Source organism: Bufo gargarizans, chromosome 6 (assembly GCF_014858855.1).
Source record: "Bufo gargarizans isolate SCDJY-AF-19 chromosome 6, ASM1485885v1, whole genome shotgun sequence".
Classification (NCBI taxonomy): Eukaryota; Metazoa; Chordata; class Amphibia; order Anura; family Bufonidae; genus Bufo; species Bufo gargarizans.
In genome coordinates this window covers 278,079,603-278,103,764 of record NC_058085.1, presented here as the reverse complement: position 1 = coordinate 278,103,764, position 24,162 = coordinate 278,079,603, and the positions used below count along the sequence as shown (strand labels likewise).

The window sequence follows — 24,162 nt, the reverse complement described above, 5'->3', positions numbered from 1 at the left end:
ACAGCGCGTAGGAACGCGCTGTAAAACGCTCAGGTGTGAACCCAGCCTAATACAGGGACTGGAACAGAGTGCCAGAGTTCACAACGTCCACGTGGGACATGCATACCATGGACTGCAGGAATGCCTCTTGTAAAAATCGGCAGTGTAAACTGCCCGGCAGTGCACAGCATGGCAATTTATTTATTAGTGCTGGGACCCCAGGAACCACACACTGCTGAGCCTACAGCCCACCACAATCCTATAAAGACGACAAGCATTAGAAATGGCACATGGTACAGATTTTGCATTGGGGCCCAGGAGCTTCACATTACACGAGATCCCAATGCTACACAATACTGCTAAGAATAATCCGAGCGCGGGACAAGGAGTGCCATCATGGGGCAGCAACAAGGAAACGCAAATCGGGTTTGTTCTACATATAATGCCGCATGCAAGAGATTTTTCACCAGGTTCTATTATACCCCCACCTTAGAACATTTGGCGAGTTAGTCATGTTGCAGCTTCCTTTACAGCGGGCCATACACATCTAGGTTAGCTCTCAGCTGACTGCAAGGCTGGGTTCCCATCATGGTTTTGCCATTTGTTTAATGCATGCATCCTCAAACTGTGGCCCTCCAGCTGTTGTAAAACTACAACTCCCAGCATGCCCAAACAGACTACAGGTATCAGCCTACAGCAGGGCATTGTGGGAGTTGTAGTTTTACAACAGCTGGAGGGCTGCAGTTTGAGGATGCCTGGTTTAATGTATACATTTGAGAGAGGAAAAAAAAAAAAAAGCCCCAAAAGATACAAAAGAAAAAAACCTTTTAAATAAAAGGAAATATATTTTTTTTACTACGGAACTTTATGGTGAATGGATGCTACTGTATGGCATCAGTCTGAGGCATTCATTTGAGGGCCCATTCACATGACCGTATGTTTGTCTGCATTTGCTCCACAATTTGCGGATCGGATGCAGACCCATTTCAATGTCTGTATGTACGTTCCGTGGCCCCACAAAAAAAAATAAAAAAAAAAATTGATAGACCATGTCCTATTCTTGCTCATATTTACGGACAAAAATAGGCATTTCTAACATGGATAAGGATGTTCCACAAAAACGGATGTGGTCATGTGAATGAGCCCTTAAAATTCTTGTTCTTGGAGAGATTAGCTGCCAGAAGTGTTTGACAGTGGCCTTATCCCCTCCCCCCATTCACTACATACACGGCCAAGCTGAGCATGCATATGGGTGGATTGAGAGCGCTGTCCACAGTTCTTACGTGTATGATGAGCTTTAAGGGGTTGTGCCACTGGCACTCTTAAAGGGGTTGGCTGGATTCCTACATTGACGACCAACCAATAAGTGGGGGTCTGACAACCGGACCCCTGTCGATATAATACTGATGACTTATCCCGATAGGTCATCAATACAGGAAACCGGACAATCCCTTTAAGTGTTTGATCTCTGGGGGCCTGACTTCCAGAACCCCCAACGACAACTAGGGGGTCTGAAAGTGCAGGCAAAGCCCCCCCAATAAGAATGGCACGTTAGGGACTGCCACCTACAGAGCTCCAGCCTGTGTTACTAGCGGAACAACCCCTTTAAGAGAACAGGGGGCACCTGCTGGCACACTGAAAAACAGCTGTGAAACTACCGCACAATTAATGGGGTCAGCCTTCATATAAAAAAAAAAAAAATATTTTTATATTTAACACTATTAAAAACCCGCAAATGCCCTATTGCAGATTTTCTTCAAATTTGCAATGAAATCCATGCGCTGCAACGTGTTACATGATTTTAAGGCCACTGCTGCAACAGATTTTCTGCTAGGTGTGAACGTGGCCAGAAAATGGGACTTGGCTGCAGAGGCGCACACAATGGCTGTTCTGCTGCCACCATCCTTATTAACCTTCCAGCAGCATGGTTACCAACAATAGGAGTAATCCCTGAATGACAACTACCACAATCATCCTCAGCCATAAGCATCACACTGCAGCTCTGCTATATCATGTAGTATAGTGACAGCCCTGCATTTCCTGTACTCCTATGCTCAGCGCGGTCCACAAGGCCGGTAAGACGCAAGGGTCAGTCACGTGATCCGATGACCTAATAAGGCAGTTATTTCCCCTGCACACAGTAACGCGCAGGCAATTAGTATGGTCAGGTTTAGAGACTTGCTGGAACAGAGGAAGAAACACACTGTAAGTGGGAGGACGCAGCCGGCACTGACATACAGAAACTTCTATCTTGGCAAATCTACTGGCAAAACTGTATCAATCTGTGCACTGGGGGAAAAGAACACGGTCGCTGCCAACACATTAACCCTATCCGGCCGAGACAAAACTACAAAGTGACTGCGTTCACGTGCACTGGCAAAGTTCACCATCTTCATTTGGCTTCATGTTAACTGCTAAAAACGCGTACACTACACCGGCTACGTGAACACCCCCATCAATCTGAACTCCTGCTACCCCCATACAAAGCGGGGCCACTCACCAGTCTGACCACCCTTCAATAAGGATACACAGCCCCGTGGCTAAAAGCTGTGGCGAGCCCAGTCCAGCACAGAGGTAAAATGATAAAGGGAACAGCCGTCAAGTTAAAAAAAAAAAAAAAAAAAAAAAAGCAACGCAGTCAGGAAGTGCAGTTTTACCATGTGAAAGGGTTCGTGACAAGTTTTAATTGGGTCTTCCAAGATTAGAATATTTTTTTTTTAGGTGATCACTTATCTTTGGGATAGGTCATTAGTATCTGATCAGTTGGTATTGCAGCTCAGCCCCATTCACTTGAACGGGACTAAGCTGCACCTAAGCCAGGTGACCGATGAACGTGACATCAGTTGGCCTAGGAAATGCAGAGAAGAGCTCAGGTGCCAGACCGCCACCAAGCAGATACTCCTGACCTATCCAGAGGATAGGTCATCAGGATTAACATATTGGAAAACCCCTGTAAGTCCAGTGGAGGGCAGACTGCCAGGATCCCCACTAATCACAAAAATGGGGGGTTCCTGTGTCTACATGTGACTGGAGATGGTGGAGCACATGCATTGCCACTCCATCTCTGAACTGCCAGAGAAATCTGCACAAGCAATACACATGGATTTTGCCGAGTAGCGCAGCCTGCCTGGCTGTTTCCACAGTTCTGACAACCTCTGGCCGCCGAATCCAAGAGGGAAGGAGTAAGGGGGATATTGTTCTAGAAAATGGTGCTGGCACCTACCATTTAGGACATATGCTGTAGCGATACCATCAATGTTTGAAATGGGAACAGGGCAGAGATTGGGAATGAACCGTTTGTTTCCAAGTGCAGTTAGTCCAGTTGTAAACACCTACAGCAATCATCCCCACTGTATGGGGATGAATGATCGCCACTGTGATCACTTGTTCCGTACAGCTTCACTGTTTGTGGGCAGCACATTACACAGGACGACCTGCTGCGAACAAACAATATTAGGTGCCGAGTGAAAGAAGTGATCACCCAACAAACGAGTGCTTCCTGGCGGGAACATTCTCACAGGCGTTCGTATGAATGTTCTTCCCCAATAAGGGTCTCAAATCCTCAGTCTGTGTAAATGGGCTCAAGTCCAGTTCAGAACCTGAGGGGATGGGGTCAGGAGGTTTGTGAGAAACTGATAAATATCCCAGCACCAATGAACAAGAAAATATATCAGATACCACTGCCCTCAGGAAAAAATAAATAAAAAAAATATATAACACAGTATCAGTTTCCAATGGACATGCATCGAGTCCATAGTCCAAAATCTGTGAATGAAAACCCCATCAAAGGTGACTACCAGCACAGACTACGTGCGACTGACTACAGGGTGGGTTTCAGAGCTGCATAGATTACATGCAAGTAGAGCGACCACATTGCGAGCTTAAGGATGCACAAAAAGTTTTAGAATCCAACCCAGCGGCACCAGTATTAACTATACAGGAATCCCATCCTACCTGGGCCCCAACAACTGCTAGAAGGGGATTCAGCACACCGCCGAGCCCACAGCCTGCTACCAATAAGGAACACAGCCACAGGATAGGGGATATATATCCCCTGCTGGGAACCCCATCCATCACTAGGAACTGAGATGCCATAATGGCACACTACATGTGGCAGTCGAGGCCGCACACCGCCGTTCTGTTCAAAGATAGCCAAGTGCTGCTGTCTCCGGCCACCCCACAGACACGGAATAAAAGGAGCAGGACACGTTCTCACCGCCGCACTGTTCACAGTGAGCAGTTTCTATGTAAAAATGGGAGACAAAATTTGTGTGTGTAGGGGCTCTTAGTCCAGGAACCAACGAGCATGGCACTTCCCTCCAGCAGCGAACAAGATAGGCCAGAGCAGAAACAATCATGAAGGGGTCAGCAGCAGCAGCATTTTATTGGCCCTCATGAAGACTCTACAACAATTTACATCTTTTGAAGGGGTTGTGCAGCCATGGAGCCGACAACACCTGGGGTCCTTCCCCTGAACATAACTAACCTCACCCACCTGTCCATGGTCCTGCCGCTGCTCCGCGCAGGGTCAGGAAACGGCTGCTGCCGCCAATCACAGGTTTTCAATGCTAATGGTTGTGCGGCCATTACCAATGCAGACCGCCCAAACCATGTATTCTTCATTATTTAATAAGCGCCCGCAGTGGCCCGTACGTCCACGTGGTTGCACTTTTGCAGAACCTATGGGACAGGCAAGGTGCTGTTTTTTTTATTTATTTATTTTTATTGGAAGAATCAGACAGGTTTTTCTAATGTTATTCCATTTCAAAGTGAAGGAGCATTTACAATTTGAACCAGTGACCCCACTGCATCACAAAGCGGCATGCTCTCGTCTTTCATTACACTATTGTAATGAGTAGAAAGTACTCCTGCAGATCTGTCTCAGTGAAGCCTCATTCACCGGCGAGCACTGGAGCAACACGGAAGCCAGTCCACCCTTCTGGAGGCACCAGAACTACTATTACATAAAACCTCCACAGCTCCAGTTATGATGGGTATGGTATACTAAGCATGCTATAGCACTCCCGATGCGTAGTCCTTGCATGCACAGCAGGGAACGCCCCATGTACAGACTGCACTACTGATCACTTATCAGCCTAGAGAGCGCGGACAGAATTTCTTAGATTACAGTCGTGTCAGAAAACAAAGTCCAAGAGAAAAGGCGACATCCTGCGTGACATGACCAGAAACGTGTGCACAATCGGCACTTCCCTGCAGATCCAATCTCAGCAGCCTGTCAGTCACTGTGGGGGGGGGGGGGGGGGGGAACGCTCCCTCCTCCGGGACACCAAACTGTTTGTTGCATCCTTTCATTGCTTCTATTATCTACACACTGCCAATTTTATTTTGGCCTGTTTTGCCAAATAGGAGTCCAGATGTGTAGCTGCACTAGGTGATATATGCTTTAAAAGGGTCGTCCATCTGAAGCCCCTTTCCTACCAGGATTCAGCTAACCACTAAAAGATTGGTTGCTAAAAAACTTGGGCAGCTCTCACAGCATGAGATCTAAGTGAATGGCTATGCTCACATCAACATATGCCAGGGAAATCAGCAGAGGCTGGTATGGACATCATGGTGGCATCTACCACCCATTAGCAGATACATTTTATGCCACTACCAGGGTGACGGATGCCACTGTTAGACATTGGTTTACTACATCTGTCACCCCTATGGACACTACTAGCATGAGTGCCTTCATGGTGTACTCTCTAAAACCAAGGAGGAACCCAGCCTAACACACAGCTGCATCAAGTCCTATGGAGCAGGAGACTGCCTTTAGAAATGACGGTCTGTCCCACCATGACAATCATAACCCTGGAAGGGTGAACATGGTCATGTCCCTCATCCAGAGCAGTGCAAGACCGATACCTCTGACCGCAAAGGATAGCAGGGGTAGGCAACCTCCGGCATTGCAGCTGTTGTAAAACTACAATTCCCAGCATTCATTTCTAAGAGTTCTGAGAAGAGTAGAGGAAGAATGCATGCTGGGAGTTGTAGTTTCACAACAGCTGAAGTGCCAGAGGTTGCCTACCCCTGCTCTATCTGGTCCATTTCAGAGCAACAACCACACGTGAACATGTACTTACTCTGCATTAAATCCATTCACATGGAGAATTCTCATCTGCTTCACAATTGTGCTTTTCCCCGACTCCCCGGCACCTGGAAAGATAAAACCGGTATATTAATACTCAAACAATGCAACGTATGAGGCACAAAGTTATGTCCCTAGGTCAAAAGATCTGAAAGCCTATTCCATGAATGAAAAGTACACTTCCAGCTCTAACAACTTTCATCACACTGTGTAATAGAAACCAGGCCAGGGATAAGAGCAGTAGTCAGAAGTCCTCATGACTGGGGCTCGGTATATCTGACCGGCTATGAACATGCTCTACAAAAGCTGGCAGAGATCTGTAGAAACCAACATGCCCGGGCCCTCGTTTCCTGGCAGGCATCAGAAAACTACCTAAAACTGCATGGGAACCCATCTTGAGGGTGTAAAGGAAAACTGGCTTAGTTGTCACCTTTTAAGGGCTCCTTTTAAAAAATCAATAGTTTTTTGTGGGCAACAAAAGCTAGTTTTACATTACACCAGTCTTGATAAATCTTTTAGCGTTATCTATCTAGAGTGAATGCTGAATGCTCAGCTTGGAGAACAAGTACAGGATTTTTAGGTGACTTTCCAGGATAAGGGTACTTTCACACTAGTGTTCTGGTATTTAGTTTCGTCCTAGGGGCTCAATACTGGAAAAAAACCGCAGCAAGTTTTCTCCTAATGCATTCTGAATGGAAAGCAAGAAGAATATACCGCAGCATGCTGCAGTATTTTCTCCGGCCAAAATTCCGGAACACTTGCCGGAATGCTGGATCTGACATTAGTATCTATTCAAAATGTATTAATGCCGGATCCGGTACCAAGTGATCAAGAAATTGCCACATCGACTGACCGTTTTTCAGTCTGCGCAGACCTTTAAAAATGTGGGGGGAAAAATTAATACCGGATCCGTTTTTTCTTGATGACACAGATCCAGAATTTCAATGCATTTGTCAGATTGATCCACATCCAGAAACAAATGATCTCCGTTTGCATGCGGATTTCTGGCAAGGGAACAGGTGTCATGTGGGTACATGAGGGATAGGACAATTTCTGGCCATTGTCTTGTATTCTGCATATCTCGAGCGCCCACCCCCCAAGCCCCCCCCCCCCCCCCCCCCACACACACACACACACACACACACACACACACAAGCTCCAGCTATAATTCTCAGTTGTCCCTGAGGTCTCTCATACACTGCACATAAAGATTTTATTCCCTATTACAGAGAAGTACTGAGCAGTATTGATGTGAATAAAGCACTTGGGGAGAGTTGGAAAATCACCCCAAGTGCTGTAATCTAAGAATGCAATCACTTGACAGTTTATCTTGGGAGACCAAGGCGGATTTCAGAGTGAGGGAACACTTTAGTGAGAAGGAGGAGTGGGGGGGGGGGGGGGGAGGAAAAAAAAAAAAAAAAAGAGCCTGATAAGTGGAGAAAGAGGCACTGCTCAAATACGATACATCAAGTTTCATATTCATCTGTATACACACAAAATTAAAGATGCCCCGTCACCTCTAAATGCAGTGTGATCTGCAGGCAGCATACTATACTGCAGGAGGAGCTGAGCAGATTGATATTTAGTCTACTAGGAAAAGATTCAGTAAAACTTGTAATTTATTCATTTAAACCTCTGCTCGCCATCTTGCTGGTCCTACTAATTTACAGGCAAGTCTATGAATAGAGACACACCCACATTACTCCTCAGCATAACATGAGCAGAGGTTTAGGCCGTCTGCACAAGGCCGTATGTGTTTTTGCGGTGAGCAAATCAGATACCACCAGCATGTTGCCGTTTTCTTTTTCCCCTTCTCTAGAAATGTCCTAACCATGTCGGATAAGACCTTTGCAGGACTGCAGCAGGTACTTACGGATGCGGACAGCACATGGTGCGAGGTCCACATTTAAGTGGTTCCTCTGAAATTAATGCAAAAAAAAAAAATGTGGATCGGATACGGAACAAAAATATGATAGTGTACATGAGGCCATAAAATACTAAACCAGGGTTCCTTCACATCTAGAGGCTCCGTTTGGGGCTTCCACAGCAGATTCAGTCAAAGGGACAGGGCAAAAAAGTCCTGCAGGATCCATTGCAATCCATTTGTCTTAGTTATGTGCCGGATCCAGCACTTCTGGTCCTTTTGATGTATGGCTCCTCTAACGGAAATCAAGAACGGTGGTGAGACCATAGCTCCTCCGGCTCTATAACATGCTGCACTACATTTTCACAGTGACCGGTTTCCTTTGAAGGGGTTCTGCAGTTTGTTTAAACTGATTATCTATCCTCTGGATAGATCAGCATCTGATCGATGGGGATCCGACACACCTGGGACCACCTCCAAATCGGCTGTTTGAGAAGGCAGCAGCGCTCCAGGAGCGCAGCGGCCTTCTCACTGTTTACTGCAGGCCCAGTGACGTCATGACTAGCATCACTGGTCTGGGCGGGGCTAAGCTCTGTTCACTTGAATGGAGCTTAGCCGTGCCCAGTCCAGTTGATACTAGTCGCGACGCCACTGGGCTTGCAGTAAACGGTGAGAAGTCCGCGGCGCTCCTGGAGCGCTGCTGCCTTCTCAAACAGCTGATCGGCGGGGGTCCTGGGCGCAGACCCCTGCCAATCAGATGCTGATGATTTATCCAAAGAATAGATCAGTTTAAACAAACTGCAGAACCCCTTAAAATGTATAATTTACATGCATAGGTCACGTGCATCAAGACCAGTAATACTGCTAAAGGGGTTGTCCAGGGTCAGAGCTGAACCCGGACATAACCTCATCTTCACTCATTTAGCCTGTGACTGGAGCATTTCATCACGCAGGGCAAGGTCTGTTTTGTATACATCCTCACTATTGTAGCCTAGGGCGGCGCTATAAGGCCGCCCATTTGTGGTGGTGACATCACCGGTCTCCCTGCTAGTAAACCTCCACCGAGCGTACATATGTCAAGACGGGTACAACACCGGTAGTAAAGAAAAAGCCCCTGCCCTGCGCGATGCAGCACAAGGCGAGGGGTAGCATCGGAGCAAGGAACGCCCCAATGCTCCAGTCATACAGGCTGTATGAACGAGTCCGCAGCCATTCCGCAATGGGTGCAGACCCATTCATTTCTATGGTGCTGCAAAAGATGCAGACAGCTCACGGTATGCTGGTTCCGTAGAAAAGATAGAGCATGTACCATTCTTGTCCACAAGAATAAGCATTTTCTATTATGATTGCGGCCATGTGCAGTTTGCAAATTGCGGAAAGCACACTGCTGGTATCCGTGTTTTGTAGATCCGCAAAACACTATGGACAGCTGAATGCGCCCTAAAAGAGGAAAGGCGAGGTTATGTCCGGGTTCAGAGCTGAACCTGGACAACCCCTTTAAATTATCTATCCACTCCATCTCTAGCAGGCTGGAAATTTTGATTCTAGCATATTTTCTACTCCACACAGAATTCAAAGTTACATAGTTAATACGGTTAGCCAAGAAAACCCATCAGATCCAATGCCGTTACCACACTCCTCAGAACCATAAGACAAAGACTGAACTTAGAGATGACCGCTCACATGTCCGTTCTAGGAACTACTCGCATCTATTCTTATGAGTCCATGCTGTACCATTCCTCTATTATTCCTGCTAGAAGTTGTGTATGAAAAGCCAGCAGTCTGCAATGAAGGTTCAGCCGGGTGTTACCAGTTGGGGAAGAGGGTTGTACCTGCACAATGACACTATCCAGTGATTGCTGCCAATGTCAGTGTGTGTAAGGAGACACCGCCGGATGGCGACATTCAGTTGGACTTTTATGGCAGACGCTTGGTAATTCATTTATAAACTTCTAGTAGGAATAACAGAGCAAGGGAGTCATAAGAAATGGTGTTCCAGAATTGTTATTACACGGGGAATGCAAGTGGTTACTTAGACATGTCAGGGGAGGCGACAGGTCCTCATTAAGTAGCAATGTATTCAAGACAAGTCAGTCTACTTTCACACTGGCGTTTTGGCTTTGCGTTTGAGATCCATCATGGGCTCCAAAACGGATCAGTTTTGCCCTAATGCATTCTGAATGGAAAAGGATCCGCTCAGAATACATCAGTTTGCCTCCGATCCGTCTCCATTCCACTCTGGAGGCGGACACCAGAACACTGCCTGCAGCGTTTTGTTGTCCATCTGACGAAACTGGGCCAAACGGATCCGTCCTGACACACAATGTAAGTCAATGGGGACGGATCCGTTTTCACTGACAATCGAAAAAAACTGACCCGTCCTCCATTGACTTCCAATGGTGTTCATCTCGTCTTCTCTGAAGTACAGGTGAGAAGTTGTCATTCTAGAAGGGGTCACTGTCTTTATGGGAGTCTTCTATTCAATGGGTTCCTAGTGTATTCCCTAAATGTTTATTTTCTGTTACATGGGCGTGTGCGCCCCGTGGTAGTGCTGGGGCCTGCAAAATGTGAGCCGCAATGCACGAGCACAGTCCGTGGGGCAGCCGCAGCGGACCCATTCGCTTTAATGGGTATGTAATCCGACCGTTCCGCAAAAAGATAGGACATGTTCTATCTTTCTGGCGGAACGGAAGTATGAGATGAAACCCCACTCCGTAGTGCTTCCGTTCTGCATCTCCGGAATTGCAGACCCACTGAAGTGAATGGGTCCGCATCAGTGATGCGGAATGCCCATGGAACAGCACCCGTGTATTGCGGTTCCGCAAATGCGGTCCACAATATGGCAACGGGGCGCACACGCCCGTGTGAAAGAGGCCAAGTCACATGTTTCCTTTAGGACACGTTTACATGGGATGGGACACTGCAGAATCTCACCCATGTGAGACCCTGCACCCATGTCAATTTATGCTGCGGATTTCCCCAATGCAATACAGAGGGAACAGGGAAAACCCAGGGATTTTTGAATAGGGATGAGCGAATCTACTTTGGATTAAACATCCGAAGTAGATTTGCATAAAACTTTGTTCCAATACTGTACGGAGCAGGAGGTCTGTACAGTATTAGAATGTATTGGCTCCGATGAGTTCGGTTCCAAGGTACCACTAGTAACCGAACCAGAGTTCGGGAAATGTTTTTTTACAGTACAAATTAATTTATGAAATTATGCAAAGTCTCACAAGACTTGGCGAAGCAATAACTTTGGCTCACCGGACCCAATACATTTGATTACTTTAGGGAGCGCCTGCTCCGTACAGTATTGGAAATAAGTTTTATGCGAATTGACTTTGGATGTTTCATCTGAAATCGATTCGTTCACCCCCATTTATGAACTCTACAGCAAAAACCACACCTTTGGCGTGTGGAGTGACCTGCCGCATGTGACCACGCTCTTAGGCCTCGTGCACATGACCGTATATTGGATCAGGTGCAGACCCGTTCCTTTCAACCGTGCACTTTCTGCATCCGTATGTCCATCCAAAAAACAGAGCATGTCCTATTCTGTTTTGCGGCCAAGAATAGGACGTTTCTACAGGAGTTTAGAAATTAAATGGCGGTGGGCACTGGGCCGGGATCTGTGTTTTGTGGATCCAGGATTGGCATGAGGCTTTAAGGTCACATTTGGTTTATGACCAAGTCATTAGTCTGCTCTTAGAAAAAAAAAAAAACAACAAAGAAAAAAAAAAAAAAAAAAAAAAAAAAAAAAAAAAAAAAAAAACAGACAACCACCTCAAGAAGAACAAACTGACCAAAAGCCTTCCATGGCCTTTCACAAAGAGATTCCCCACAATACAAATTCTTCAGTAGAAATTTGAAAATGGTGCCGAACTGCAGTAAAACCACAAGTCTAAATGCTTTTTGCTGCTCGAGTTCATACCCCAAGGGTCCATTAACACAAGGATCTCTATCGCCATCTCTATCTATCCTGCATAAAATAGGGGGTGTACTCCGCTACCGCCAGCAGTGCAATAGCGAGGGAATGGAGCAACACACAGCATGTGCGACCAACCACTCCATTCAATTCAGGGTCCTGTTCCCTGAACGGTTGGGGTCCTAGCAGTCACACCCACCATCCTGTGCGTAGGGGGATCACTTCCTATAACTGGAACACCCATTTAATTGTTACACCTACAAAAAGCGCAATTGAATATAAAAAAAAAAAAAAAAAAAAAAAAAGAAAACACAGCAAAAACGGGCATGCTTTTTACCGCGCTGTGTGTATACTCCCAAAGGCATTCGCATTATGGGCAGATCCGTCATGGATCTGCAAAAACTAATCCATTACAATAATACAACCGTCTGCATCCGTCATGAACGGATCCGTCTGTATTATCTGTAACATAGCCAAGACGGATCCGTTATGAACTCCATTGAAAGTCAATAGAGGATGGATCAGTTTTCTATTGTGCCAGATTGTGTGATAGAAAACGGATCCGTCCCCATTGACTTACAGCGCGTGTCAGAACGGATCCGTTTGGCTCAGTTTTGTTGGACGGACAGCAAGACGCTGCAAGCAGCGTTTTGGTGTCCGCCTCCAAAACGGAATGGAGACAGAACGGAGGCAAACTGATGCATTCTGAGCGGATCCTTTTCCATTCAGAACGCATTGGGGCTAAACTGATCCGTTTTGGACCGCTTGTGAGAGCCCTGAATGGAAAGCCAAAACGCCAGTGTAAAAGTAGCCTTACAGTGCCCACAGGGTTGGTTGAACAGAAAATCCAAGTTCTTGGATGACAAGTCTGTACTTTAGGACACCAGAAATGACCGTATTTAAAGGTACACTACAAAATACTGTGTCAGAACTGTGTTCTTCAGGGGCATGGGGCCAGTGGCAGGTTTTCCTCCCCGGCTCGCGACCCATCTACAGGTGTGGCTGTTTGCACTCCTCGCCGGTCCCGTCACAAGCCTGGTGTCACCGACTACACAGGAGTCTGCGCTGTCTGCCAGAACCCCTATTCACACACAGCAGATTTGTTACAGAAATCTGACTGAAAATCTGTTCTATATATCTCAATGAAGTCTGCAGAAACCCACGCTACAGAAAGAATCCCATTCACATCTACAGAACAGACCTGATCGCAGAAATTTCTGCAACAAATCTGCCATGTGTGAATACAGTCCAAAATCTGCCAAATTCTACAGAAAGATTAGCAAATGCTGTTTTTTTTTCCTGTGTTTTCGGCCTTGGCATCTTTTTGCTGCGGTGTTCCGATTGTGGTCGTGATGTGGCTTTTGCCCACCCACTACAAAATATTGCTTCACTGCAAGACTAATGGTGGGTTTACATTGCCAATTGTTGGGCCGATTATTGGGAATGAAGGTTCGCACGGACGCTCGTTTCTAAAAATTTACCCCATGTAAAGGTGCCACATGATCACCCCTGATCAGGCGGATATGATCTCTGGTGCGGACACCTCAATCTAATTTCTGTAACTGTAAATGCAGCTCTTCACCTCCACTGACGAGCAGGCAATTATCGGGAAGGAACACTTCCTTACCGATAACTAGTAATGTATATGCACCTTACAGGAATTGTCCCAGACCATTCCAGAGGCAAGATGGGACTAAGGGCTCACACACACCCATTGGCAAGCAGATACCGGGCTGTGTGTTGCACATTTATTTCCGTTATGTCCTGCCCTCTATAGAACAGTCCTATCCTTGACCGTAAAAAAAAGACAAGATTAGGACAGTTTTTTTGCAGACGGGTTTGTTGTCCACATCTTTTCCAGATCGGATGCGGACCAAAAATATATGTTTGTGTGCATGAGCCCTAAACCTTGACGACCAGCTGGCCGGCGCTGTATTGTTTCCGTAGCGCCTATTGCCGTCCATGGGAGATACAGGAAACAGCACCGCGAGTTACGGTACCTCCAAGTTATTGAAAAGGCATTGCTCGCTGTTCCGTTTCTGTAACTCCCACGGACAGCAATGGGAGCTGCTGAAACAATATGGCGCCTGCCCACTGCGCAGTTTCCCGGCCAGCTGGTGGTCCAGGTTTAGTCTTACCTTCCCTTAGGAAGGGCGAGATGAGACAACCCCTTCAAACAGATTTCTCAGGATCCTGGAAAAGCCGACAATCCCAGTGGGATCCGACAAGATGGTCACAAGGCTGGGGATACACAACGACGCAAGAGTAAAGACTGTCAGTGGCACCGCAATGCGACCCGAGAGTTGCAGAAAATTACTGCAGGGTGTAGATGAGATGGTAAAACTCATCTCCTTTAGGCGGTACTGTATTACGCTGTGCATGCGCCGGCACAATCTCACACTGGCAGCACTGATAGGTGAGTCAGTGTCAGACTGCGCCCGGACACACCTGCAACAGGCAGTACCCAGCAGTACCTTCATTGCTAAACTTATAGTGGGAATAATAGAAGAATGACTCGATAGAATAGATGCTCCAGAATAGTAGTTTCACGTGGAATGCAATTTACTAAAAACACATACGACGTCCCCAGGTTTATGGCGCAGTCGGACAGCACTGAAGTGTTAGGTATACGGCAGGGCTGGACAAGTTACTGGAGACGCCCCGGTGCCAGTTTGATTTAAAAACTTATGCCATGTTCACACATGGCTGAAACACTGCAGATTTGCCATCATACAGCACCAGCTAAGGGGATGAGGATTATCAGAAGTGTCATCTACACCCTGCGCACAAAAAGTGCAGGGTAAGTGGACCCGTGGTGCGGATCGGAAATCTACAGCACGTCAAGTCGCAATCTCTAATGAGGCCACTTCCATGGCAAAAAGCACAATTTTGACATGATTTTTTGGCTGTGGAACCATAGCAAAAACTGCAGTCTGAGTTTCCACTGAATTTTCAGGCAGTAGGACAAGAGGCGGATTTGAATGCAGAAAATCCACATGAAAGCGGCATCAAAAACCGCACATCAATCCAAACTATCACTTGTGTCTGTTTTTTGGGGTGCATTTTTTATTCACGAACCAAAGTGGAGAAGTCTTTGGGGACCACCACCAAGGTGCAGCATCAAACAATTGACATGCTGCAGATTTTAAAATCCTCATGGCAGGCAAATTTCCGCATGTTAATTTGGTAAATCTCATTTACTTTGCTGGGACTTCAGCACGAAAATCTGCTTGGAATAAACGCATGTAATCTGCATTGTGTGCAGGTGGCCTTGGGCTACTTTCACTTATCCGGTTTTGAGATCCGGCAGCGGACAACACTTCAGTTTGATCTAATTACAACCAACTGCATCCGTTCTGTTTGGATGCAGTTATTAAATTGAGAGTGAACAAACTAAGGCACTAACACTAATTGTAAGTCAATGGGCGCCAGATCCGTTTTTTTCTGTCCGAAAAAAACAAAACAAAAAAAAAAAACTGATCCGGCACCATTGACTTTACATTGCTTTTAGTGCCGGATGAAGCTAGTTCCGTTGGGGTTTGTTGTATTCTGTGACCAAACACACAACTGCTGCAAACTGTGGTTTTGTGTCCGGTCACGGAATATAAACAAACCGGAACGGAATGCATTCTGGTGCACTCCGTTCCGGTTTGGTCAGTTTTGTCCCCATTGACAATGAATGGTCACAAAAGCATTTTCCTCTGGTTTTGAGATCTGGATATGCAGAAAACTGCATATGTAAAAGTAGCCCAAGGCCTGTTGTGCAACCATTCCGTGCATTAGGGACTTCAATTTGCGTCCGTGCGGCGGCCGGGACGGATCAAAACCCACAGAACTTCAATGGGTCCATGATCCGTCTGCACTGCAAAAAAATTGAAAATGTGTTCCTTTTTTTGCAGTGCAGAGGCACGGAAAGAAACTTCTTGCCTCCGTTTTGCACCGCAGCTCCGGACTGCGACCATGGCTGTACGCATCACGGTGGTTCATACATGGCAGACTTCTGCAAATGTCCCAATCATCTGACTGCAGCTTACAGTAATCCTTGTGCTTGCTGCCCAAACAACCCCGGTTTGGCCTACGACCCCCTTAGACCCTCATAGGGAATCTTTATGCACTAGGGGTCTGCTGTCTGTAAGAGGATCCTGGGACTGCAGAACTTGCTCGTCTGGTCCCTGCACCTAAAGCCAGGGCAGCGGCCAAAGGCGAACCGAACGGTCCTACAATTTTTTCCTGTATACGACATCACTTCAGTGATTACATAAGGAAAAAGTTGGACTTTAGTCTTGATCATAGAAGTCTACATTTTTCCCCACCAACTCTTAGGGCACCTGCACACGGTGCAGATTAGAAGTGTGATTTTTCTGCGCGGATTTACATGAGCGTAATACAGTCCCAGCAAAACCTCAAGCTGACCGTGTCAATGTCTTGTGCGATTCCACACCTTGGGGTGAGATTTATCAAAACTGCCGCTTTCTGCATTCGGTGCATCCTCCTAAAGTCCGTGCGCCTAAGCAGAAATCTATGACCGCTCCGAGCTTCATTTGCACCTGAAAACTGGCACAAATGAATATAAATTTGTCGCTGTCTGGCCACAACCCCTTTAGAGAAAAGTGTCAGGGACGGCGAAGAAGGGGAGATACGACAAGTCTCACCCTTTTTGGGCGTAAAGGGAATTAAATCCCCCCCCCCCCCCCCCTTTTGTGTAGATTTGTTTTCCACAGACTTCAATGGGGATGAAAACCTGCACTAAAAATGGCAATAAACCGTGCAGATCTATGCGCGGGTTTTATCACATACGGGATTTTCGGCATACAAACCCGCACTGCATGCAGGTGCCCTTATTTAAGAATGTGAACGAGGAGGGGGTGGATGCAGCGAGTAAAATCGTATATTCTTTATTGACAACAGACTAAATATAAAAAATAAAAAATTAAAAACACATCATCTGGTCTGACACGTTTTAACCGCAAGTGGCCCAAAGCAGACATTTTGGGGTCATTTATCAAACCAGTGTAAAGTAGAACTGGCTTAGCTGCCCATAGCAACCAGATTCCGCCTTTCATTTTCCCAAAAATAAAAGATGGGCACTGATTGGTTGCTACGGGCAACTAAGCAAGTTCTACTTTACACCAGTTTGATAAATGAGCCCCAAAATGTCTACGCGTTAGACTGCTGTTGAAACACTTCAACCCAGATCATTATGTGCTTCTCTTAATGTGAACAGTTAATGAAGAAGCTATGACTTTACTCGTTGGATCCACCTCCTCGTCTTCCACATTTCTCCAGGGTGTGGACACGTCTTAAGATCCGAGCTTTGGGTCCACACGCTATTCTCTTGGGAGCGGGACATCCCTCATATGTGACCCTTATATAAAAAGCCTCAGACCACTGTGCATGTGTGAACAGACCATAAGCCTAAAACCCAGATTTAGTGGCCGCACTGTAGACAGTCCGTATCAAACCTGCAGACACACCGGCTCCCGAGATCCCTTCTCCTCAATGGTCCTAAACACATAAGGCTACTTTCACACTGCCGTTTTGGCTTTCAGTTTGCGAGATCCGTTCAGGGATCTCACAAGCGGTCCAAAACGGATCAGTTTTGCCCTAATGCGTTCTGAATAGAAAAGGATCCGCTCAGAATGCATCAGTTTGCCTCCGTTCTGTCTCCATTCTGCTCTGGAGGCGGACACCAAAACGCTGCTTGCAGTATTTTGGTGTCCATCTGACGAAACTGAGCCAAACGGATCCGTCCTGGCACACAATGTAAGTCAATGGGGACGGATCCGTTTTCTCTGACACAATAGAAAACAGATCCGTCCCCCATTGACTTTCAATGGAGTTCATGACTGATCCGTCTTGGCTATGTTACAGAAAATACAACTGGATCCGTTCATGACGGATGCATTGTAACGGATCCGTTTTTTGCAGATCCATGAGTGATCCGTCCAAAACGAGAGTGTGAAAGTAGCCTTAGAAATGCTCAGGGTGTGGAGGTTTTGTGGCTCTTTATGGAGGACAAGGCAGGACGATAATGGAAACGCACAGGACATTAACGTAAGGCTAACCTTCTAGCTGAAGCACAGATGGCTAGGCTGCATGGGTGTTTAAGACACTCCCTACGCTGCGTAAAAACCTAAATCCACTGTGCCCTGTCCTACGCATTAAAGGGGCTATCTTGGAAAAGATAATGATGACCTATGCTCGGGATCGATCATCATTATCACATGGATGGGGTCAGAGTTCCTGCACCCCCGCCGATCAGCTGATCCCGGGAGCCGTCATGTTAATCGGAGTACAGCGCTGGCCCCCTTTCCGTTAAGCTGCACCCCTTGACAAGCATTTCTGTAAGCTGGATGTGCCAAATCACGCCAAAAATACACCAAATTACACGTTTCCCAAGCATGGATTAGCAAAAGTGAGCCAATGATATATATATACTAATCTGTGTTCCGAAGTCTTCCATGTCTCATTATGTCAGAATTGGTAAGGCTAGGTTCACATCAGCGTTAGTGTACAGCTACAGGACACAGCCGCGCTTCAGTTGAGGGCCGCATGGACCTAATTAAAGGATCATTATGGGATTTTTATTTTTTGCGATGACCTTCCTGGGACCCTCAGCGATCAGAAGTTTGAGAAGACACCGACCCTCACAGTAGCCGTGGCCTTCTCCGTGCCCACCAAGCACAGCGCCGTACAGTGTATAGTGGCTGTGCTTGGTATCGCGCTCGGCCCCATTCACTTCAATAGGGCTGAGCTGCTCCTAGGCCACGTGACCGATGATCGTAAAGCTGCAAGAAGGCTGCGGTGCTACTGTAAGCACAGGTGCCTTCTCAGAGGAGATTGGCGCAGGTCGCGGTTGTCAGACCCCCACCAATTACATATTGATGACCTATCCAAAACCAGAAGACCCTTTTAAACTAATGAACTGATACTGTTTAGTCGGTCGGCAGTGTTAATGTGCAATACTGCGGGGCAATTAACAATGCACACCGACTAAACAGTGCCCGCTGCTTCCCAGTTACACTGCAAGCGCAACAGCCACCCTGTGTGGTCGTACCCTTAGGGTATTCTGCTGCAGCAGATGAGCAGACTGCTCGACTACCATAGCCAGACACTGACGGCCTCCTTGTCTGTTTTGGTGGATGAAATGACCCCAATGTTGATGGCCTATCCTGAGGCTATTGCGAGTCTGGAAAATCCCTTTACGCAGGAAAGAGGATAGCAGAGGGTGGGTGGCCTGTTGCCCCATCTGAATAGCGTGGCAGGTCGAGCATGAATGATACTACCCCATTCATTCTCTGTGGCACTGCGGACGACAGTGGACTACAATGCTGGACCTGCTGCTTTATTCAGATGGGGGAGCAGGACCAGAGTTTTCGACATCAGTGAGGGTGCCAGTAGTCGGACCCCCAATGAGGAGATCGTCATCTCCTATCCGGTGGGGTCATAAAAGCTGTCCAATGATGGTCAGCTATAAGACATCAGATGATAGATCTGGTAGGTTTTAAGGTAATCAGGAGAGAGAAGGTCCAACAGGATGGATTCACCATGGCAAGCCAGGAAAAACATCCAATTCCTCAGCAGCCCAACTGCACTTACAGGAAGATGTAGGGTTAAAGGGATTTTCTCTGGGGAAACCTTTAAATGATCTCTATACTTTCCTCACAACTCTATAAATTAATAATACAGGTGAATATAAGAAACCACGTAACATATCCTATCAGAGAAGAACACCTTCTCCAGTTATCAGCTACCTCCACCCCAAAATTTTCCTAAGGCCACCTTCACATCTGCAGCATCCTGTATCGGCAGGCAAGCAGAGGATCGTCCGGACACAAACTGCCGCATGCAGCGATTTCGGTCTGGCGGGTTCTCCGCTGGTCAGCCGGATGTTATTATACTTTAATGGGGCCGGCGGACATGCCGGATGCGGTTCATTCCAGAACAGCCTGCCTGAATGAAATATGCAGATGTGAAGGTAGCTTTAGCTAGCTTTCTCTCTAAAATTTGTGAGAAATATGTCTTTGAGACCAAGACTGCTCACTGAATAATCAAGATTACATCATCCCATAGAAGTCTATGGAGAGGGGAGGGGGAAATGGGAGTTGCAGCGAGAGATGCAGAGAGACATACAACACAGGCAGGAGCAGCTAATAGTAAATGTTTTCTCTCACCAGAAGTGCTTTATTCACATCTATACTGCTCAGCACTTCTCTAAAGTGTCCCCTATGGTGCTCCTGAGTAAACAAGAGAGGGTTAGAAAGCAGAATCTCCCGTCTCCACGTGGAGTCTATGGACAGACATGAACAGCTAGGCTAAACACACCAGCTCAGAGACAACTGAGAATTACAGATGCATCATACAAAGGAGAACCCTGCTCTAACACTACATACAAGTCATATGGGCAGATACTGTGGCATCACACATGGCAGCTTTAAACTCTTAATACTGGCCCAATGTCCCTATTCCCGGCCCCTCTACAGGGCCCAAAATCTCTACTTCTGTCTTTGCATTCTATGTCAGTGATGTGCTGATTGGGGGGGGGGGGGGCCTTGCTGACCGGCTCAGTTCAATAGCTATGGCAGCCCAATACTCCATTACAGCTGGGGCCAGGACTGCGAGAGAGGGGGTCCGGATTCAGGATATTGGGCTTTAGTGACAATTAAATACACTGCAAGAAAGAAAAGAGGCTCCAGCAGCACATGCCAAAACAGTTTTGCTTAGTTCCTCAGATAGTTTGGGTGGTGATGCTGCTGCGAGGTGGCCCAAAAAAATAAAATAAATAGCGTCAGCACACGGTGGCAGCCATACTGCCGTCCTACACGGCCCTAGCCCTTCAGCACCAAGATACAAGTAAGAAGTTCTAGTCAGATAAGATGATGGCAGAGGGCTCAGATATGACACTACTCTATGATCAGTCTCTCCCTGCACAGGGGTGCAGCCCTAATTTAGCACTGGAACCACTTTGCCGTTTTTTCAATTTACTTCACAGCCTGCTCATACAGTTGACCCAATGTACACAGAGCAGACCAAGAAATGCTTGCTGCGGTATTTTTTTATGGCCAAAATCCCAGAACACTACTGCACTTGCCGGATCCGTGATTAATTTCCATTGAAATGTATTAATGCCGGATCCGGTACCAAGTGTTCCGGAAATGGCCACATCGCTGGACCGTTTTCTGGTCTGCACAAGCACAGTTCTTTCTAGCGTGGAAAAAAAATGTAATACCGGATCAGTTATTCCAGATAGATGGATCCGGTATTTAAATGCATAAGTCTAACGCAGGTATGCTCAAGCTCTGGCTCTCTAGCTGTTGTAAAACTACAACTCCCAGCATGCCCGGACAACCTACAGCTATTAGCCTACAGCAGAGCATGATGGGATTTGCAGTTTTACAACAGCTGGAGGGCCGCAGGTTGAGCATAAGGATTGCCAGGTTCTAACGCAAGTGTGAAAGTACCCTTAGCCAGGTATGCTTGTGGCTAAGTAGTGGCGCAAATCACTGCAGCGGAAGCAACATTCGGCCTAGCAATGTACTAAGCAGTCAGTGTGACCCGACAACTCCGGGACAATGACGCATCTAGAAGGCACTGTTCATACCGTATGGAAGCGAAACCAGCACCAAATACTGATCATCTACAGTATATGAAAATTGGTGAAGGTGCCCACAGCAATCAGGTCACTTCTTGTAGCCGCCAAGAGCTACTATGCGACTGGTTGCTAGGGGCGACCGCTCCTCTTTTGGTGTCAGACACCTATGAAACACACAGAACACCTACCCCTCACCTAACAATAAAGTAAAGCATTACGGCAACTCAGGGTCTCGACCAGTTTGCTAGAAATGTCTGATCACTGGGAACCCCACAGAATAAAGCCGCCATATACACTCAATCAGGTGCCTGCCACCTCCTCTGATCCGCCATACACATGTATACGCCCTGAAGGGGTAGAGGGGCATAAGCTGCTGCTAGACACCTGTACCTTGTCTACCCGAGAACAGAAGGATTGCACATGTTGAAATCCAACATGCCCAATCCTTCTCACCTGGGGAGGCCTCTATATACATTAGACGGTGGGCTGATCCCATAGCAAACGCCAGGTTCGGCCAGCTTTACAGGGGTCTATGGGAGGAATGGAAACCGCCCCAATATCGCCACCAGAAGCAAGTGATGGGCACCCCCGGCTCACCGCTCCAGTGCCAGCGATCAGGCGTTTGCAGTACATAGATAGATCTCAGACTTGGGCCTCATGGCCAGATTTTTTTTTTTTGTGGATTGGACGCGACCCATTGACTTCAATGGGGCTGCAAAAAAAAAAAAAAAACGGACAGCACACCGTGTGCTATCCGTATGTCCACCCAACGAAAAAAAAAAAAAAAAAAAAGCCTTAGTCTCGTCCATTTTGCGGACAATAGGCATTTTGAAAACGGAGCCCTACGGAAACTGTGGGACGCACACGACCGTTACCTGTACTTTGCGGACCGGTCGTGTGCACCTCCATAGTAACAAACCAAATAAGGGGGGGGGGGGGGGGGGCTGACTGAGAAAAGTGTCAAGAACACGGCGCCACAGACAAGTTAGCGGAGCCGTTTATGGGGGCACTCCGACCCTGGAGGTGGGGGAGAGAAGGATGGGGCAGGTTGGATTTCCACATGCCTGATCCTTCCTTCCCAGTCCCATGGGCTAGGCTGAGCCCTGTGGCCCCCGGGGCCCCACCCTGCCTCTCACCCAGCAGCAGCAGCCTGTGCGTGGCCCGGTACACCTGCTTGTCCTTCTGCAGCTGCTTGTCGATCTTCTTGTTGGCCTCCCGCTGCGCCTTCTCCTCATTGCGCTGGTCCTCCGTCTTGCTGTTCCCCAGGCAGCCCATCCTCCTCAGTCACTGACCGCGGGCCAGCCTACGCGCTCAGGAAAACCCGCTCCGGACGGAGGAGGCAAAACAAACAAGTAGGCCGCGGCCTCCCCTTCCGAACTCCGAGAGCGGCAGACGGTAAAATAAAAAAACTGAAGCTTTCTTCCCCTCCCCCCGATAAAACACCGCGACAAACCCGACCAGCAGCAGCAGGAGCGGCCTCTGTCTCCCCCCCGCCCCGGAGCCTATAAAGCAGGCCGCTAATCAGCCCGGTAATTGGCACTCATCAATGACAGCTGTGCGGGGGTCACACGCCCCCAAATTAACCATTTGCAGCGGCGGGCCCCCTAATAGAGGCAGGAGGTGGGGGTGTCAGGCTGCCTGCCCCACTCCAGCTTCTTCCTGTCTTAAAATGGTGGCCCGGTATCTCCTCCTCTCGGTGTCTGCCCGCACGGTGGGGCGCACGGGCAAAAGGGGGGGCAGCACCCCGATATTGATCAGAGGAACAGGGAAGGGGGGAGGGGGCAGCCCGCAATGTCACCGGTAGGGGGCGCGGCCAGGTAACTAGAGCGTGGGGGTGGCCTGCTGGCGCTGAATGAGTTAATTCTCCTGAACAGGGACCCCCAGACCGAGGAGCCCCGGTAATACGTCTCCGGGCCCAGTGACCATGAGAGAGGAGGAAGAGAGTCAGGAGCGGGGGTTCTCCGGGTCACAGGGGGCACACAGCACCCCCCTCCTGAGATGAGGTCCTGTAGAATAATCCAAAGGGGGGGGGGGGGGGCGTTAGATGGTATAATCCTGATTGTTGGGGTGTCTCCGGGAATGGTTTCCGATCTGGTGCAGGACCCCCCTTCTTCTTCTTGCTGTGGATGGCCTTGTCCTCCGCCCCCCCGGCTGGTGTCCCTGGGGGCGGGGGGGGATGTTGGGGTGCCCCGGTCCCTGGGTGGTGAAGGCAGGAAGGAGGGGTACCGCCGCCGCGGCTGCTGCTGCTGCTGCTCCTTGCAGTATTTTGCTTATTTCTCACGGCTTGGAAATGAGGGCTGAGACACGGGGTGGGGCAAAGCTCACACTGCACTCTGGGAAACTGCTGCGATTCACATGATGAGGGACGTCAGGGCCCGAGCTCCGGCTGGCGCCCTCTTCAAACCGAGCCCTGCGCTCCGACGTGTATGGCCCGCCCCATAGGGTCACCCACTGACCACCTGCGCCCCTGCAGCAGCCTGTGCTACATCAGTAGGACTCCCATCATCTCCTCCTGGGGACCCCCCCTGCCCTGTCAGGGCTGACAGCAGTGCCACTGATGTCCTTACCAGGCGTGGAGACATGAAGTGACCATGTCTGAGGGTGGTCTGACTGCTGCCCAGTGGTCAGTGCCCATGGAGATTGCTGTCAGTTGCTATGGAAACACTTCCTTGAACTATAATACTGAGGGACATTTATCAAAATTGGTG

The 24,162-nt window shown here is 48.0% G+C and overlaps 1 protein-coding gene across 2 annotated transcripts in view; it reads right to left on the bottom strand.

Moving 5' to 3' along the window:
• Positions 1-23,816, bottom strand: part of GNAS (GNAS complex locus) — a 53,058-nt gene extending 29,242 nt beyond the window's left edge. Inside the window, exons 1-2 of one of the 2 annotated variants that reach the window (XM_044298677.1) lie at positions 22,591-23,816; positions 6,066-6,138 (exon numbers count right to left, since the gene is read on the bottom strand). In XM_044298677.1, coding sequence (XP_044154612.1) covers positions 6,066-6,138; positions 22,591-22,729 — 212 coding nt within the window. In that variant the 5' untranslated portion in view covers positions 22,730-23,816. The remainder of the gene's footprint in view (positions 1-6,065; positions 6,139-22,590) is intronic. The other variant, XM_044298678.1, reaches the window with a different exon arrangement.
• Positions 23,817-24,162: the final 346 nt, after the last annotated feature.